Source organism: Apteryx rowi, unplaced genomic scaffold (assembly GCF_003343035.1).
Source record: "Apteryx rowi isolate R43461 unplaced genomic scaffold, aptRow1 scaffold_262, whole genome shotgun sequence".
In the NCBI taxonomy this organism is placed as follows: Eukaryota; Metazoa; Chordata; class Aves; order Apterygiformes; family Apterygidae; genus Apteryx; species Apteryx rowi.
In genome coordinates, this window is record NW_020448997.1 from 293,371 (window position 1) to 314,142 (window position 20,772).

Consider the following 20,772-nt stretch of genomic DNA (forward strand, 5'->3'; position numbering starts at 1 on the left):
CTACAGTATTACCTTCTATTAGTACTCTTACAACAGGATCACCTATTGACCTTAAAGCTGGCGGAAGCTTCCTACTTCCAGAAAATAAAGTTTTCCAACTTATTCTATAAGTTGTTCCTCAAAGCTTTTAGCTTGCCTAAAATTTCACACTTAGCTTGCCAGAGCTTAAGCTCTTCCATTTTATTTGGAAATGGCTTCCACTTTTGGAAAGGCTGTCTTACTCCAGTAATGTACATGACACTGCCATTTAAATCAACAGCAACAAAAGGCCAGCATGCTTAGTCTCTTCTTGGGTGGTACACATTTACTGAGACTCTAATGTGGCATTTAAATGGATACAAACTCCACTAAGTATTTACTTTTGAGCTACAGTAGATATGCCTACACCATTCATAAATGTGTTATTGCACCTTTAGTTAAAATCATTTGCTGCAATTGGTGCAAGATGCAAGAAAAAGTAGAGAGGACTGCTTGTAAGGAAGACAGGTAGTAAGGAAAGGGGGAGGAAAATATGTATCTGCTGCACTATTTGTTGTTAATTTCACTGGGTATCATTCTAGAACTTCTGCTAAGTCAACATGTGTTAAGAATGAAACCCCAACAAAAGTTGTATTCCAGGCATTGTTTTCATAGGATACAGCCTGTTAATGAAGAAATGCTACTATATTTCAGTAAGTACCATAAAAGCCATGCATGTTTTTGTATACTATGTTTTCATAGTTACTTATTTCAGTTTCATAATGTGCGCACAGTGGAACAAAGTACGAGTGCTCAAATGTAGCTCTAATGGTAGAGATTAAACATTGCTTTAATGTGTTGATTTTCCAGGTTACTATGCACAGATCATAATTCAACACACAAAAGCTATATGTATCATAAAACATCTTCTGTAGATCAGGAACATAATGAAGAAAACAGCCTAAAATGGTTGCATTTTACAATCATGTTGGCACTAAGTCTTCCTACCAAACTAAAGTATTCACTTCAACCTTAATCAAAATTGAGGAGCAGTGAAGAAAAACCCCACAACTGCTAAAGATAAAACATAAAAGTATCTATCTGCCTTGGAAAAGAATTCAGCCACAAAAGAGATATGGCTGTACTGTTCCCAAATTTTCCTAGAAGCAAGAAGTATCTTCTTTGATTCTTCTTCAGTACGTCTTCAAGCCATGCATGGTACAGCACAGCTGGAGGCCTGAATACTTCAATAAAAAGACCAGCTGACAAGATTATTTGTTACTATCCTGATATAACAGTAAGGAAAGGGTACAGGAAAAAACAACAACAGGGAGAGAGGGGCTTATTTGTGATAATATTTTGTTAGAAGCCAGTTAACTTTTTCATAAAGCCACAAATAATTTATTTTAGTCTATAAATATTTCCCAATATTTAGCAATCTCTGGAGAAACAGAAGGTCAATAAAAATGCATGCAAGGGCAAGCAAATAACAAGAAGCAGGGAGAATGGAAGTTGTGCACATCAAACCTTAAAAACAGGGTACCTGGAAGAAGTGTTGCATCACATATGCAATTAAAACATTCTCAATAAAAAAAAGAAACAATCATTTATTAGCTAGCAGACAAACCAGTAAGGAAGACAGTTATTCATACATTTATTATAAAGGCAATACAAAGCAAAATTTCACATGCTAATTTGCACAAGTGTCCCACATCAATTTCCAAATATACAATAAGCACAGGTTTGCTCTTATTGCCATCTCTGAAGTCAGCCTGATAAAGAATTAAGCTAACTTTATGAAAAGGTCTAAAACAATTCTGATAAAAATCCTTACTGGCACGTTAGCTAGCATACAGCAGGTTCTTTACAGTCTGAAATGGTGAAATATTTGCAAGTTGTTGGATCAAGAGCTGCCCAAAATGGCTTAAGTGTTGCACAAGATGCAAGAAGTCTAGAACTGGAGGCCTTTTAAAAAAAATCATTCTGGAAGGCAATATCTCAGATTAAAGTCTTTAAAAGGTTGGCATGAAACATGCATTTAATACACAAAAACTGTACATAGTAAGTATAAATTTCATTGAGGAAACACTACTACCAAGCGATCAGGCTAGAACTACAGTCACAGAAGCAACTGATTTGCTATTGCGAACCAAAAGCAAACAACTAAGTTTAAGGTCATCTCAAATATTGTCTGCACAAGAAGTGTTAGTGGGAGACATATACTGGGTCCTGAAAACAACTGAAAATCCTGAAGCTGCCAAACCAGGTAATTGAAGAAATTAATTTTGCGAAGTAATGAGCATTTTATAAAGCCACTAATGTTCATAAATATTAAATAAGCAGAACAAATTCTCACATTATTTTGATTTTTATTGTCACTGTATTTCTAGGAATAAAAATGCAGAGGCAGCTTTGAAAGAAACCAGTGAATCTGGCATTGCCTGTTAACTTCTTTAACCTTGACTAACACCTTATGATAGAGGCAAAAAAACGTTCTAATGTTCTGAAAAATTTTGGTCTCACATCAGGCGTAATAAAGATTTGAAAACAAGACTTGAGCAGTATTTCTTACCTCAGAAAAGTCAGTCACCCTGTAAAAATTATTTTTATTTTCTAATTCATACTTACAGGAGCAGTCTGGCCTACCCAAGTATCAGGCAAATGCAGCCGAGTTCTGCCCTAACTAATGCGTAATTTACAAAGTATAACAGCTTAAATATACATGGGGCTGTTGGGAAAAAAAGGATGCTGCTGCTTTTATTACACAGGATTAGATTTGTTGGAACACAGCAAATTCTAATTGGATGTTTGGGGGGGGGGGGGAAGGGAAGGGGGGGGGGGAAAATCACTCTAAGAGCTGTCAAACACCCAAACAGGTTGCACAAGGAGATCATGGGATCTTCATCCTTGGATCTATTCAAAACTCATCTGGACAAGACACTGAGAAGCCTCATCTAGTTTGGACCCACTTTGAACAGGGAGTTGAAGAAGATTACCTCCAGAGGTCCTTCTCAACCTATGGGTTGGCACTTTATTTTGTCATACCTGTCCCAATGCTATTTGTTTCCTAGCCCGATGCTCAGAATTTGGGCACAGCAGAGAGGGATCTGACCATTTTACAGCCTTGGATAGGACTGAGGAGTACTGACAGAGAGACAGATGAATGGTCAGCAATTCCACCTTTTATAAGGATGTAACCATCACTAGTTACTCAGACTTGTATTGTGAGCACTGCACTGACCTCTAGTCTTTACTGGGTAAGAGTTACCATACAGCACACACATTTGGCCATGGGAACCAAGTTTAATCTTTTTACAGAGATCTTACTTCAAAGGCCCATGTCTTTGACTCTCACAGACAGATTACTACAAGGTACTCGTATCAACCCTGAAATTCAATCTGCCTCAGAATACAGCACTTTGTCTCCCCGCAAACGGTACTGCCTGGATATGCCTTTTTATTTCATGTCTTACTGTCACAGCTACACTGGGCAGAGATGTGAATTAATATTACTACTTCTGATGTTGGCTGGAGATAGATGGTCAGAAGACATTCTTTTGAATAGATTTCCCCATGAGGCTAGAGTATTTTATTTACCTTGAAAAGTGCATTTGTATCAGAAGTAGTAATAAAAAAAAGCTTCCAAAAGAAGCCAGGTGTAGCTCATCAATTTTTCTGTTAACTCTTCATTGTGTTCAGATGTAAGATGGGGTACTGTCCAGGAATTTACTGAAAAAAATCAGTTAAGAGGCATGCCTCAAAAAAAAACAAAACAAAAAAACACACACACACACAAAACCACCCAAACAAACAAAAAAACCCACCCACCACACAACATACTCTATGCATGCATTTTTTCAAATCTGTAATACCTCCAGATTGAAAGTTCATGCTATCTGTATCACTGCATCTATACCTGCTATACATATATAGACACGCACACAGAGGTCTCAGGGTAGAAGTTCAACATGCACTAGCAGAAGATCTAGGAGAAGGAAGAAATTACAAGCCCCCTTTAACAGTAATTCCATCAAATGATTAAGCAGCAATACTAATTCTCTAATCTCATCTGGTCCTTGTTGATTTCAGTAACATGACAAAAAAAACCAAAGTCCTCTCCATGGTGACTGCTAGCACTGGAGAGAAAACCACTGAAGATGTAGGCAAAGACAATTAATCTGACATTTATACCATTCATTGAAAACTATGTTTGGATTTATAATCAAAAATAATACAGGCTTTGAAATTTGATAAGAAGCCAGAAAACCAGGATTCCTGATTTCACATGTTTGATATCAAAGTGGTGACACTTGAGACTTAAAACTTTACAGAGAAAAGCTGAATGCNGGGGGAGGTAGAGCTAACTTATTTTTCTGTCCTGTCATTTCTTCCTTGGTTATCAGGATAAGTGTCATCTCCCTTAGCAAAGGGAAACAACTGAGCTATGAAAACCAATGTCAGCATTCAGAGTTTGAAGTCAGTTTCTCACAGAGGAAACAAATCTGTCTGGATTTGCAGTAGAGAAATATTTGTCTGTGCAGCTCAGCATGTTTTATTAACTTGAATTTGTGGGACAGGGAGGGGGAGAAAGGGGGAAGAAGGTTAATGCTATAGACTGTCAATCAGATTCCCATCTTACCACTTGCTAACATAAACAGGAAAAAAAATGGATTTCTAATTGAAAAATGCCATTTTCAGCTTCTCTAAAAACTTTAACTATCTGTTGTTATTAACAGTGAAACATAGCCATTAAGTGGCAAGTCCAAGCTATATAAGAAGTAAAACCAACTGTGTTTCTCAGTCTTAAGCTATTCCTTTTTAGTACAGCACAACTACTCATTGCCTGTGGACTGTAAAATGCAGTGTTTTTCCTCATTCTGAGCAACACTTCTGTAAGTGAAATGGGAATCAACAGCAAGACACAGAGGAAGTGTGCCACATTCACACATGCTGTTAAGCAAGGACAAAATTTAGAAAAGTTTAAAGGACAGGCCACCAGAAATCTTATTAAAGAGGGCAAAAATGAAATTCTGTTTGGGCTCCCTTTCAGGGAGCCACTCTTCCTTGAGAGTTCCAAGCTCACTTAAGTCAGACCTATCCAGTGAATCCTCCAAACACTTTATGGTACTATCTATCCTTATAAATCTTCCACTGCCTCTAGCTAGTACTTCACAGATTTTGTGAGTTCTGTAAACAGCCCCCACAAATCTTACCCAGAAAGATTAACAGCATGCTTAAGAAATAAATGTGCTTACTGTTCTTGAATCAGAAAAAGGATTGTACTCATCTAATCCTGGAGGAACATTTCTTGTCACTTGTGTTACTGAGGGATCCTAGAAAAGAAAATAATTCTGTAAACATATGCACACATATAAAAGCAAGGAGTCAACACTTGCATCATTATATCACATAAAACTCAACTGTTGTTTCAATCTAAAAAAAGTTTTAATTTGCACTTTAAAATCCTGTAAATATCCATTTTTTCCTTCTCTGTCCCCTAAATGACATCATTCCATTCTGAGCTTCTTACAAACCTAGATTAACACAGTCCAAGAGAAACTCCATCTGTCACACAGCTGATTTATAAGAGAAAAGCTCTCAATAGAGAAGGGAAGAAAACACTGTCCTGCTATTTAGGCTGCCGGACTCCACAGCTATACACTAAACAAAGAGCATAACAGAAAAAAAGAGCTTTAACTTTGTGTTTTCTCTGCCGAAAACTATTTCCCAAACCTTCAACAATAGTAAAACCATTAAAAAAAAAATGGAGCTGAGGAAAAAAGCGTCCCATAATGCCAAAAGCATCTCCTGGTTCAGCTTTTGCCTGAACTGGGAAAAAATATGAAAAGATGTTCTTTCTTCTCCAAGGAACTATGCAGCAGGGAGGACTGCTTAAGGTTTAACTGAGAAAGTAACTTCAGGAATGACATGTTTTTCTATGCTAAAGACTGGTAGGCTTGGTTCTGTAGAAGAGCAGAATTACTCACTATAATAGAAGAGACCAACTTAATATGAAGAAAAATTGTATATATCCCATGTAATGCCTGCTTCCAAATGTGTCATTTTTGTGGTTTAATTTAAGGTTTTTGCACCTTCAGAATGTAAGAATGGATGAGAGGAAGGTTTTCTAAAAATTAAGAATTCCACTTATTCAATATAGCTAGTTACATTTAAACAGACACACAAATGTACAAAGTTATATATATATATACACACACACATATAAACACACTAAAAAAGTATATAAATAAATAAATAGTAAATTTGTATCTATACCAAATAGTTATAGTTTCTTAATTTCAACAGTCAATTAGTTCAAGTTAGAAAACAAATTGCAATTAAAGGCTGGGAAGAAGATCAGTATTTACATACATCTATATTTCTTAGAAAGACAGCTAAAGTTAAAACCTCAGTATGAAATATTAATCTTAATTTTTTTAAGTAGTTACAGTAAGTGTATATTTAAGTCTGTGTGGATTAAATAAAACTACTAAGGTACTAAGAAATAAAGTCTAGTTTCTTAGAATCAGCATCTATTACGGCATTAACTTAATCTTGACAGCAGTAACCTACTATCTAGATACAGAGATAGCACAGATCAAAAAAGATTTTTTTTTTTAATTAACACAAATAAGATGCTTCATAATTCAATATACAGGATTGTAGAAAGTTAGGTCACTGGCCTGAATTTGAATTTWTTCTAGCCTTTTAGGGGCAGTGTAAACTAGCAGAGCAGAAAGTATGTTAGTGCTTGCTTCATCCATTTGGTATGGCACCCCTTCCATAAACACTCTCAAATCATAGCTTCTTCCACACGATTATCAGTCATGAGCTCCCAGGTTATTCTCTCTCAAGCTAGCGATTTTGAAAGACAGTAAACCCTTTGTAAATCACAATTTGATAAGACGGTACTTAATGAGAATGTGTGTAAATGTTGTTAATGCCTCCTGTCACTGAATGTGCAACTTCTCACATCAACAGGCACCAGTATTTCAAAATTAACAAGTGACCTGTCAGAATAACATCAATTGGTAGCCATTCTATGGACTGCCATCTGGCACTACATCAGAAGAATAGTAAATGGTTGAATTTAGTCCTTCAAATAGCAATTCTTCTCCTGCTCCTTAAAACAATCAAGCATGAAGGATTACATGTAACTAAAGCAATACTGAAAACAAGATTGCCAGCTATTTACCCTTTGCAATAAAACCCAGCATGTTGTGCATGAATACGAACAGGAAGGGAAGGAGAAAAGAAAAATGAAGGAACTAGAGAAAAATGTGCAAAAAGAGTGCTGACAGCATGATTTCATATCTTCATCTCCCTTAGTTTTTCACACAAGGTCCTGAAGAATCAAAAAATGAGAGCACAAAACATTGCAAAAAGGGAAATTCCAACCCAACCTTACTCAGCCACCAAGACAGAGATTGGGAAGCACCCCATCTGAAGATCAGAAAATTCCAGCAAGAACACAAGGGCAAACTTTACACTGGCTTGGGAGGCTAGTTGAAGCCTCAATACATGAACCACTGTAAACTGAACCAAAAAAAGTCTTCCAAGTAGATGAGTCTGAAGTATGTTATTTGTTCCTCAGTTTTCTAGTTCTGGAGATTTCAGTCCTCAGGCCTGTGTTTCAGTCCAACCTGTGAGGAATACTTGCATTTAAATAATCAATTCTGGGAACTAATATACATTTTTAATGCAGTAGAAGACAAAAAACAAACTAAGTTCACTAAAATTACCCAGAACATAATCTACCTTAAAGAAAATGACTGTATCCCTACAAACTATAAAATCACTGAAGTGTAGACACATATGAAACTTGCTACCCATCAGCCACATAGCTAAAAAGTAAGTCTACATAATCACAACTCAAATAGCACTTAGTACTTTAAGTTGACTTGGTTGCTTAAAGAGCACATTTCAACACTGAATTTCTGTGTTTTTTCAGTATCTGATAGTCTGATTCTGTCCAAGAAGGACAGCAAATGCAACTGTTTGAATAACTTGAATAGGACAGATTCATGAGAGCACCACTGAGCAGCAGCAGGTTTCCAAAAAGCAGGAAACAGTGGTCAAGTCAATTCAGAAATGCAATCTGTTTACAACTACAAACATGCAAATGATGATAGATATCCGATGAAAGAAAAACTTTCTTCTCCAAGTGTTTTAGGAAAGGGCAGGGGAAAAAGAATTTCTTACATCTTTCCACAAAGCTATTGCAACATTTTATTGCTGACTAATAAGAATGGCAGGAAGTATATGTTTCTCTTGATTTAGCTAAGCAAGCTTATTTCATCAAGCCTCAGTTTTAGGAATACATTATATGCTTAGATATACACAGCAAGTAGTCCTCCATCACAAGTCTGTTCCCCTTTTGAATTAGCAATCGTCATTACTGCTATACTTCTGCCAAACACTCCTATTTCTTACTGACTCATTAGTGGTTTGCAAAAGTAGCAGGAACTCTGAAAAAACTGAATGACTCAGAGGGCATTTAACATCAGCTCTACATAAGAAAAGTTTCATTATCCAGTAGGAAAACTTCAAAAAACTATTATAGTTGTACTGAAATACTCAAACTGGACCCCATCATGCCAAATAGCATTCAAATTCTGCTCTCAGAAAGCCTCACTTATAGAGTCTGAGCTTCAGCAGAAACTCATGGCCTGATTGCTTCCAGAAGCTGGAAGACATGAGGAGAAACAAACCAGAGATTACAGGGTGTGTGTGTGTGTGTGTGTGTGGAATATATATATAGCTAAAGGAGGCGAGTACTAGTCTGGAGATTTCAATCTGTCCTGTATTCATTCAGAGATCTTTTGCAATACCAGGTGAAGAGCCTAAGCACTTAACCTCAGAACAAAAAGAAACAAGCTCCCCATGCTCCAAATGTCCAGTTGGAGGCTCCTGGACTTTGAACTGTTCTGAACATCTATGGTGCAGTGAATAGCTGATGCCAACAGGAGCTGCACTTCATATTTCTGACAGTACTTGTAACACTTAAAAAGATTGGACCTGACATCCTAAAGAATATCCAAAATGACCGTGCATCTTTTACCTTACACTCTTGGCATCTCATTTTAAGAATGGAGTGAATGCCAACTCATTTAGGTGCGGTGCAAAAAAACGAAGTACTCATTGCTGCAGAATAATAAAACATTTAATTTAGAAGTTAATCAGGGGTTGAATAATGAACAATTAAGTGGTACGACACACTCAAAAAAAGGAAAAAAATGGCATTTAATGTCTGTCCTTGAATAGATGCTACCAAACTTGTACATTGTGTGAGATATACATCCTGGGGTAGGGGCAGGACAAAACAATGAAGACTATCATGTTCTACAGGAATAAATACATCCAGTTGGGCATAGCCTATTTTTTCCATGTTTGATCTTCTACCTATATAATGAATGAAGTTTAAAAATGCCTTATTTTCTAGTTCCTTTTGGTTGTTAATAGCAAGAAACAGGAAAAAAAAACAGTGATGAGTTTCCGTATGTGATAGCATATAGACACCAATACAAAACAGGAGCATGGCTGGAACCACCAAACATCCAAAGACCCCAACCACTTGAGCCACATTACAAAAATCAGGTTACCCTCTACAGAGGAGCAGAAGGTAAGGTCAATACTTTCTGCAAAAGACCTCAAATATCTGATGTCAGCCACAGAATGGGGTAACTGCAGAATGCCTGGTTCAATCTCCAACCGAAAAGACTGTTTTGGTGGACCAGTACTTCTGCCCAGAACGAACCTGCCCTAGCACTAGTGCCTTGCCACAATCTGATTCTTCTCAGCCACCCAGCCAGTCCTGGAATTCCAATCCCAATAATTCCCAAACTCCTTGTTCCCTCTTTCCAATCAGCACTTCCCTCTCCAGCCTTACCTGATCCAAGCTCCTGCCAATTCAGTTTCTCCAGTTCCTTGTCTCTTAATTTATGAATTATTAGCCTCATCAACCAGGGAGCAGAGTTTAAGAACATCATCATTCAAGCCCAGATATTGTACTTAGCAGTGCAGGGAAGTCATACATGCAGCTATGTGATCATTTCAGATCACATTTTTGATATCCGAATTAGTTTGAAAGAAGGGAGTATCGATAAATCAATACAACTTAACTGTTTCCATCTAATCTTTCCTCTTCTCTGCTTCTTGTACTATTCCTCCCGCAATATCAATCTCAAAAGGAAAGACTAGAATCACATTCTTTGAATCACTAAGAGTCAGGTACAAGCATCACCCCAGTATTTACATCAAGAATGGAAGAGGTGGTCACACACACACACTAAACAACTCCCCCTGCAAACATCTGCATCTCACATAGGCAAGTGCAGCTACACAACTATTAAAAATGTCTCCAGTACTAGGTTAACAAATAATACATCATTCAGACACAGATAAAGTTAACTGAATGTTCAGTTAACACACATAATGTATAAACTCCAGTAATTACAAGATAAAATGTAAAGAAAAGGAAGGTAGCTCCCCCCTGCCCTGCCACCCAAAATCAAAGAGCATGTGGCTGAAATGGAGCAGAATGATCTATTCTACGCAAGTTTTTACAGTTTTTTAAAAAACAAATTAAGATATTTCTGTTGTCTAGGAGACCAAAGCTAGTCATCAGCTACCGAGTTTCATTAACACAGAACAAATTAAAAAAATTAAAGATGGAAGAACCAGATACATCTGTAATGATTCTTTGTATTAGTGTTCATTGGGAATGGGTCCAGCATTCTTCTAGAATAAGATGCTTTGTTAGCATAGACAATGTGAAAATATTCTGAACAAGCCCACTAGCTAAGTTTATGTTTCTCACTGTAATTTTAATTGCTTAAGTTAGTCAGTGAAGAGAAAGTAGAGATCTAGGAATTCTTTCCTGACAAACTGTCCTTGAGATTTTTTATTAGAAAAAAAACAAAAAAAACACAAACACCACACACTTCTAATTTTGAGGTATACACATTCTTGTACCAAAAAGGCCAAAGCATGGCTCTTATACACAAGTAATTTACAATAAGTCTGAGGTGTGTTTGCATTTTTTGTTTTTAAAAGAAATTAAATAAGTGATATCAGTGATATTAATAAACAACATTCTGTGCACAACTTTTAATTTAGTTTAGCATGGTTTGCTTCCAAGGACTAGCAAAGAGGTAAGAGCAACATTTTATTGCAGAGGTCAGGAAAGTAGGTTTATGAATACTCATTCTAAAGGTTTTACAACACATCAGCAATTGAAAACAAGAATTTAGAATAAAAATCATATAACCAAAGTAGAGCAAAAAAGTTTGCAGCAAACAAAAACAGGGATATATGCATAAAACACTTACCAGGAAAAGGATAAGGGGAACAAAGGTAACCACTAAAAGAATAGTATAATAAGGTAGAGTTTTAACACTGGTTGACAGGAAGAAGCAAAGACAACAACTAAATACCTTCCAAAACTTGGATCATATTACCAGAAGTATTATACATGACAAGAATATAGTAATCATGTTGTTTGGAAAAATAGGTAAAACTGGAATGCTGCATTTAGAATTGACAGCATATTTTTAAAAGTGTTTACATTGAATTCATAGGCCAGCACCAAATAAAATATTTGACAAATACACTTGGTTAGTCTCAGAAAAAAAAAAGAGTAAGGAGAAACAACACACTATGAACATACAAATTGTTTTAAAAGAACAGGATTGATTTTTTTTGTGAATAAAGTCAGAAGAAGCAATAATAGACAACAATTTATCAGTCCATAAGACTCCTTAAGAACAGCTGAGGGAAGAAAAAAGCTAAGCAGGCAATCAGAAATCTTCATTTTCAGCTTTAGTTTAGTTTATTCAGAGATAGGCATGACCTCTTGATTACTGGAGTAGTTTCAATCCAAGCTGAGGAAACAGTTCCCTTCACCACAATACTCTTAGGAAGAAGTTCTTCTATAAAGAATTTTATTCATTTTCCAAGAAAGTATTAAACATGTGAGCAAGTTTACAATGGACACAAAAAGGTTTCTTGTTTTAAAAACCCAAAGTGGGGGGGGGGGGGGCAGCACGCGGAGGGTTAGAGAATATCACCAATCAGCAAGTCATTATATCAATCCTATCATCTACCTCTAAGATCAGACATTGGCTGCCCTTCAGCTGTGCCAGCATACAATTTGTGTCTTTTGCTTCAAGATCCTCACAAATAACTACACCCTAATTGCTTTAATAGTCACTGACACCGCCCAGAGCCTTTATTCTGCCAGCATCCTCAGCATTTACTGTTAAAAAAAAAAAAAAAAAAAAAAAAAAAAAAACACACTTCACTTGGCTATGCATTTTTCCCTGTTGCTTTTTGTGCTTGGAAGGAAGTTCCCGGATAGCAAGAAATGTGCAGCACCAATCTGATCCTCCAAACTACTCATCATGCTCAGTAGTGATGTTATGCCTTCAAAAAACCTGACTGCATGCAAACTAGAAGCACAGTCCCCAGAGTGGACTCAGAGATCATGAGCTCAGATCTACAAATCTAGCAAGGTCCATCGTAACCAACACGGATTTCTTATCCCTACTACTTCTATTGGCGGTTCCAGTACTTCACTCTGAAAGATTAGAACCCTTCTAGTTTTTAGTCTACCGTTATTACTGATGAGTTATACCCATCTTCATGCACAATACTGACTTCCAGTTTAGATCTTGTCTCTCACTGGTATGTTTTCCCAACCAAGTTCCCCATAACCTTTGTTTTACTGCATGAAAAACTAAGCTCTTTTCATTTCAAGATAAACTCTCCATTGATTATCACAGAAACTGTTCTCTATACCTATTTCATTTCACATTAGCCTTTTCTAAGTGTGAAAAATATTGTCAATAATATTCTGGATGTACACATTCTGCTGAGAGTTCAACAGCAGTTTTCTCCTCTGCGGAGTACCTTCAAAGATCAAACTGATGGCTCCAAACAGTTAAGTAAAAACACAACAAACGTATCTATGACTGTTTCCCTGAGTTTTTCAATTTCTTGATCAGAGAGAAAACTATCCACCCCACTCTTTATAAAGAATGAGTTTTGGAGAGCAACCAATCAACTGAAACTCTCCATATGCTGTACTTTGCTTTCAATATGCCCACCTGAGGTTTTTGCAGGAGAAGGGAGGGTGCAGACAAAGCTTAGCTTTTTAGAACAAAATTTGAAGCAAAATGTTTTTTGCCAGCAGTGGATATCAAAGCTTTTTCTTCTCCTGTTAACTGTTCTTTTTTAAATAAGGACCTGACACTTGGAAAGGAGGATAGCCTGCACATGAAGGATGCATTTTCCAGTTCCATAACATCATCTACATTCAGCCAGATTAAGCCTCTGAAGTTGAAATTTGCATATGTCCAGTAAAGATTTGGTATATATCAAACAGCTAAACTCCCCAAAGATTTTCACCCTGTCCATGCCACAACAAGCTACACAAGGAAAAGTTTCAAAAAGTTACTCATGTTTTGATGAACAGTGTCAAGTATTATAAATTCTTCATGCTTTATTTCTTCCTTCACTATCATAGGCCCAAGAAAGTGTAAGTTGACAAAAATTTCACAAGGAGCAACTTAATTTTAAGATCCAGATAAGTTTTGCTGTCCTAATAGCACATTAATAGTAGCATAAAGTTTATATTTTACAGTATAAAGAAAGCCTTAGTGTCTTGTACCTGCAACAGTATATTCCAACCTATGATTAAAAACTACTTACTATGAGAAAGAGCTGGCCTCAAAAGTTACATGTGTTACATTCAGAGGAATTAATCACTTAAAGTTACAGAAGTAGTTTTTACTTCAACAAACAAACAAAAACCCCCATAAACACACACCCACAACCCCAAGGAATAACCACTAGAATACTTCAGTTCTTTCAGTTTCAAATTTAACTTCTCATTCACTGATCAGCCATCTCTTCTCCCCCCACCATGACATTCAAAGATTTTCAATCTAGCATCGCCACAGCACAATCAACAAATAGGATAGCGCAAAAGTAGCCAACCCATGGTTGTTATACATGGCTGTCAAGCAATTCCCACTACAGGCCACACTATCTGATTGGAAGCCAGACTATGCAGATTCTGAGCTATTGAGTAAACCAAATTTGCCACCTCTGAAACCAAATAAAACTTCATAGACTCCCATGGATGAATTTGTCCTAAATCCCACAGCAGTCCTATCTTGCAATGGAGTGGTAGCCCCTAAAAAAGCATCACCTCTATCTCTGAACTGTTCTCAAAACTCTCCCTTTCCTTGGCTCTGAGGTGTGGCATGTTCCTCTTTGCAATGTTACAGTCTCAATGTATAGTTCTTGAAGCAGGAAGGCTAGCCATTCTAGTGCAATACCTTCTCACACTTTACTGAAAATACAAAAAGAGTACAGTATCCATTAAAACACATCACAGTATTGCACCTACAGTGCTGATGAAGCATACTTTTGAAAGCTAACTAGGTATGTTAAAGAACACCTCCAATATCATGATGTTTCACATTAAATTATGCAAGGTTTTGAGGAATTCAGAAATTCTGAAGTTACCAAAGTGAAACCAGATAATAAAGTCAGTATTTTATGTTCTTTACTAATTTAAAAGACAGACAAATTAATTGGGTATATTTTATAATCAGATTAAAAAAAAGAGCTATGCATACAGGCATACAACAAAGTTTTTGCAATATGAAGTATAAATACTACAGAAACAATTCAAGTAATTAGGGTCTTGATCCTTCAAAAATAATTAAGACTTCTCTCCCTTGCTGTAACTTTCACTCACTTCAGCTTCATTTGAACAATAGCAGTTAAGGTGTAAACTGCCTGGACTCTGCAGGCATACAGGGTAGCAGTCATCAACACACTACTAGCTTGAGCGTCAGACCATCAACTCATACTTCCTGCCAAACCAGACAGAAGATTAATTTGCATTCATGCGAGTCAGATTAAGTGCAATATCCAAATTATAACTGGAACTACTTCTGTAGTAAAGTCAAGCTCTAACATATACTTAGTTCTAGTGAGTCAAGTAATCCTGTGACCTCAGTGGGAGCAAGTCAGGTGCCTAATGCCATTTTTAGCTATCTTAAAACATCTTGGACATCCACAAGAGACCCACATTTTTAGAGCAACAGCTGGCAGCTAACCAAGATACCACATGGCATCTAAAATGTCACTATTTACTTACATTCGGATATTGAATCCCACCCAGAGAAACCACTCACATAGTTAACGTGACACACATTTGAGGGTTCACATGATCGTGTCCTACCAAGTTAAAACTTGAACAGAATGTCATGCATCTTGTTCAGTTTTCACCCACACTGCTTAGTGATTTTTTTACTGTAATGTCATCATTCACATTCAAATACAAGTGTATCTTACTTTTCAATCCTACCTTAATTTCTACAGTATCAAATACCTGCACTTGCCCAGAGCTCCAAAGAAGTCAAAGGAACTGACCCAGCAGAATTCAACATAGAACCCAGTTTAAGCCTCAGTTCCACAGTCACTCAGAAGTAACTGTTTCATATTTCTGGACAAGTGTAATAGTCCTCAAACCTTTTTACAGCCGGTCAGCCAAGCCACAAAGGCCTATGAAATTCATAGCTCTACTTAAAAATAAATAAAAAAACCCTGAGGAATCCATTAGAACACTGTAAAAGCACTAGAGATGAGTTATTTCTTCTCTCAGTAATTAATATCATTCACACTCAACCCCCCCCCACATTTTTGTAGTTGAGTTACTGCAGAATTATTTCAGTGTAAATGAAATTTATACTGGATGTCAAGAGACTGTAGTTTCAGAACCTTTGTATTTGCACCATCTCCCAAGATAAAAGAATACAAGTATCCCCTATTCCATGACAAAAACAAGACAAAACAAAAATCCACTGCCAATGTGGCAAGGAGACAGCTACCTAGGAAGAGGTTTAAGCTAATTTCAAAAATACCTTTGTCTGATTATACAAAATTTATTTTGCACTGGCGTAGTCTATTCAAGAATAAATTGTCCAGGCCTTGAGCATAGCTGAATCCCTCCTATGTGTTCAGACTTACTTCATCACTAGGGACTTGCCTGGTGATAATGGGACTGTTGGCTGACCCCAGTTACTGTCACTGGATCTGATTCTGACCCTGACTTAACATCCTGGCTTGACCTCAGACCTACCTCCTCACTATGAACTTGTCTGGCACTCTGGACTCCCGGCTGACCACAGTTACCATCACTGAACCTGCTCTGCTCGCCTTGTTTGGGTGCTGTGGGACTGCACCACTTGTCAGTGATGTCTCTGCCTCTATCTGACTTGCTGTCACCCTCAGCTCCCAGCTCACTTTCCCTTAAATGGCAGCCTGCCCTTGCTGCTCTGACATAAACAAGCTAATTGCATAAAGTTAACTCAAAATAAAGAGAGCTTTACTTAGCAAAAAATGTGACAAGCATTCCCCAGAGAAAGAAATAAAACAGCTTTCAATATTAGTCCAACTTTCATTTACAATAATTCAGGTTGCACCAAATGTATATTTCATGATAATGCTGCTACTACTACTTTCTCAAATTATAGAGGACTTATCACATCTTCATTTGTATGGTACATTGATGCATTTTCCTCCACACAATTTTGCCATCATATTTCAGAAGCATTTTAACATTAACATGTTATTTATCTTTTTGTTTAATTTCCTCTTGTCTTTCAAACAAAAACACCTCTTCATTTGGGTTGTACACCCATCCAGAGGCCAGTTATTTACACAGGAATAATATGATTTCAAAAGCATATCAGCCTTTGGGTTCATTTTTTTTATTTTAAAGTACCACATAAAAGCAGAGGCCAAATAGCTATTATCTCAAAATCAACATCGTTCTGTGATCAGTCTAAGCAAGCAAATACTTTAAAACAAGAAATCCTATTTTACAAATTAAATTCTTTTACTTCCAGCAGATACCAAACCGGAAACACGATTTAATTTTAGGTTTCCAGAAAGAATAACTACCCAACAGAGAAAGCAAACCAGATTTTTCTATTTCACTTTTATCTTCCCAAAGAAAATATTTTTTTTGATTCAACATCAAACAAGAATTTCTGCTGATTTAAAAAAAAAAAAGCATGAGAATAGTTATAGAAAACCTTAAAAGCAGGTTACATAAAATTAGTAAAAAAAAAAAGTCTTAAGGAAAAGCATGATCTGCTCTCAGCCCTTGGCAACAACTCTTCCACATGAGGATCCTCCCTCTTTTCTGTACCACACTGATTTGCGATTTTACACAGCACATAAAGTGGCTGCAAATGTAAAGAAAATAATTTTATGTATGATGAAATTAGTTATCAATTACAGAAAAATAAAAATATGAACAAGTCTGAATAAGGTTTCAGACAACATAACCTAGGCTGCCAGGGTCTATCTGAAATATACTGGTTCTTAAAGCACGTACAGTTAGACTAAACTGAAGTTCAGACATGTGTTAAAATCTCACTAATTTCAAACTTGCTATGCTAATGAGATGGCAGTCAAGATTTGGCCCTTCAAGTAAATACCTGGATGAGTAAAGATATGCAAAATCACCTTCTGTGGGCAGTAGAATGAGACAGAAGTTAGCAGACATTTGAAAGAAGTGGGGAAAAAAAGCCTCCTGAAAAGAAAAAGCATACAGGTTTCCTAAAATAACATCTGCAAGTAAAAGAAATCCAGAGCAATGTTTTAATGGTGGTCTTCAAGTTCTGGAGATCTTTTATCACGATGCATTGCAGATGAGAAGTAGAGCATGGATTTTGCCTAACAGCTACAATAGAAGTCTTTTCCTGTGGGGAAATCCAAATAAGCTTTAGCAGTGTCCTCACAGTATACCTGTGGTTGAGCTACATCTCTAGTTTAGGTCTCAGAAACACTACATAGGGCACATTACCTGGGCTCATGAGCTATGCAAAGGCATTTATACTGGCTATACTGTTTCCAATACCCTTAACTACTCTGGGTACCCATACCCAAAAAATTTTGCTATATAGTATTCTCATCATTAGTATAGAAAGTAGAGGAAAACAGACTTTTTTTGTTGCTGAAGACATATTCTAGAACAGTGACACCTTTTTGATATTTCGTGCCAAAATTATTTAAAAGAACAGCACTCTCATTAGTGTTAGTCCAAACTTTTGTTGACAGCAAACTCAACACCAGTGCTGCTCTTGATCTAGGTCACTGCACTGTGTAAAATATGAAGGAAAAACACATCGACTAGCTTAAAGAAAGATTTTGCAAAGTTTTATGACAACAAGAACTAAACTGAGATGATTTAGACAGACTCAAATGAATAAAGTAGTCAGCAATAATGCTTTACATTTTCAGCAGCTACGTCTATGAAAGCACATTTGAAGCATGACAGCTTAATTTTAAAAAGGCTTAATTACTCCAGCTGAAACCAGTGAGCCAAAACGCACTGAAATATAGAATGTGTGTGCTTTAAAGTATCAGCATGATATCAAAGAGTGGCATAAAAAACAAGAACACATTCAGTAAGATGATTAAAGTAAGCAGCTCAAGAAGTTAGTTAAACTGGATTCCAATAATAAAAAAAGTACAGATAAGGAGGGGAAGCATTCAAGGAGGCCAGCTCATCTTGACAGCCGATGCTGGAACAGTGGGTAAAGAAAACAGTTCTCAGCTGTGAGCATGACAGGTCAGGAATTCAAAAAAACTACAAGCCTTAGAATACATTACAATATACCATTTTGAAGTGAAGGGCAGAACTTGTGCCTAGCCATCACTACCCTGTATACTTAAGAAATAATGTAAAGAAGTATGTAAGCTTGAAGGGGGAAGAAAAGATAAAGAGGGGGAAAATTCACTAAATTATCTGAGGATAGGTCAGTCAAACCGAAGGGGGGGAAAAAAAAAAAAGAGTTCTGTCATTATACATAAGGATGCATTCACACAGCCTAATTTCTTGACAAAATTAAAAAGAGTCTTGCTCTCAAAATAACGCACCTAAAAGCGATTTGTGTTATTTTTGCAACCAAAGGAGAAACGAAACACAGAAACCTGAACTTGTGAAACGGCTGCGCCCCCAGAGCCGTGCCCCAGGCCCGCGGCCGAAGGCAGCCCGCACCCCGCGCGGACCCCGCCAGCCCGGCGGGCCAGGCTCCCCCCGGGCGGCGCTACCCGCAGCGCTCGCCCCTTCCCCGCGGCGAGGGGCCCCCCCCCCCCCCCGCCCCAGCAGCGCCGGCCCTGGCTGCGAGCCCCCTCCGCGGGGATGCCCGCGGCCCTGGGCTGCGAGGCGGCCGCTCCGCCCCTCCCCGCCGGGGCAGCGGGCCAGGCTGGCGGCCCCCGCCGGCCCCGGCCCGCCCCCAGCCTCACCTTGAAGGGGTTGTTGAGGTCCGGGTCCGCGAAGGGGTTGCTGTCGAAGTCCGACATGGCGGGGGCAGGCGGGCGCTGCGACGGCCGGGCGGCGGCGGCTCTGTCCCCCCGCGCCCCCCACACGCAGGCGGCACTCAGGCTGCCGCCCCCCGCCCCAGCCGCTCTCGCTGTCGCCAGCCGCTGCGCCCCGGAGCCCGCCCCCTCCGCCGCCGACGAGCCGCGAAGCGCCAACCTCCCAAAATGGCAGCCCCGGAAATGACGGTGCGGGGTGGGCCGCCTCACGCTGGGAGGGGGCGCTCCCATTCCCGGGGTGGGCTGGAAGGTTCCATCGCGGAGCGCGGGGAAGGGCGGGTCCGGCGCGGCAGCCGGGGACGGGGGGAGGTTGTGTACGCTACTAACGGCCGGCGTCGGCGCGCCATGGCGTCATGGGTGGCGGTGCCCTCCCCGCAGCCAGCGGCGGCCGACCGGGCCGCCGGGGCGGCGGGTGCCCGGGCCGGGGCGGGGGGCGCCGAGCGCCTCGGGGTCCCGCCGCCGCCTCCACGAAGCTGCCCCAGCCCCAGGCCGGCCTTGGCGTCGCCGCCGGGGCTGCCCGTTAGCTCCTATTTGGTAACCGCCTCTAGGGCTTGCTCAGTACAGCGCAAAAGGAAGAAACCTCTCTGCTGCTCCATCTCTGCCCCTCAGGGTGAGCCAGGGCAGCCGTCTTGTCTAAAAAGTAGAATTAAAATTCCCTGCAGTGGGCTCTCCAAGCGCTGTCTGTAACAGCTGTGAAGATAATGAAAAAGGCTTCAGATTTGAGACTCACTTGATAAAACTCAATTTCACTCCCTTGTTCTGTTTGTTATTTGCGAGATAAATAACATGATAACGTATGGCTTCTCAGATGTCTTATACAAAGGTTCAGCGAGGACTGTATGTAGGGTAAGGCTTTGAAACAAGGTCACAAAAGCCTGCTTCCTTTAGTAGACACATTAAAAGAGCTGCTTGCAAATGTTCAGCCTAACTCAGCAGCCTGCAGAGTACTCTGTACTCCCGATAAACTGTGATGCTGATATGGTTTGAGCAACTATGAAGATTATAAGAGGAGGGCTTCAAAGAGTGCTGCAGAACTGGAGGAAGAAACAGGCTGTCTTTAAAGTCAAGATAAAGACTGCATGAGAGTTTCAGAGGAGAACTGGTTGAAAGACTTTTCAAATACTTCCTCAGAAATAATGACCCTGCATCTTCAAGACTGAAGAACCCAGTCAGAATGATGCAAATAAATGGAAACAACTGATTAAAGCTCTGCTCCCCCAGAGCAATTTTGATTCTGAGCTATTGCTGTTGAAATCTGAAACCTGAATCAAGTCCTGTTTACCTRGTATCAAACAATAACAGTCTACATTGATGAAACAGTTTTAAAACCAATTGTCACAGAGTGGGAGGTATATTAACTCTGGGTTTATTGCAGACAGATTTATTGAAGATAGCTTTACAGTGTAC

The 20,772-nt window shown here is 38.9% G+C and overlaps 1 protein-coding gene across 4 annotated transcripts in view; it reads right to left on the reverse strand.

Moving 5' to 3' along the window:
* The window catches only part of SCAMP1 (secretory carrier membrane protein 1), a 39,868-nt gene extending 20,436 nt beyond the window's left edge, over positions 1–19,432 (reverse strand). The window contains exons 1-2 of one of the 4 annotated variants that reach the window (XM_026067780.1): positions 19,294–19,432; positions 5,214–5,291 (exon numbers count right to left, since the gene is read on the reverse strand). In XM_026067780.1, the coding sequence (XP_025923565.1) occupies positions 5,214–5,291; positions 19,294–19,350 (135 nt within the window). In that variant the 5' untranslated portion in view covers positions 19,351–19,432. Of the gene's footprint in view, positions 1–3,555; positions 3,715–5,213; positions 5,298–19,293 lie in introns of those variants that run through there. The other 3 variants (XM_026067782.1, XM_026067783.1, XM_026067781.1) reach the window with 3 other exon arrangements.
* Between the last annotated feature and the right edge of the window lie 1,340 nt (positions 19,433–20,772).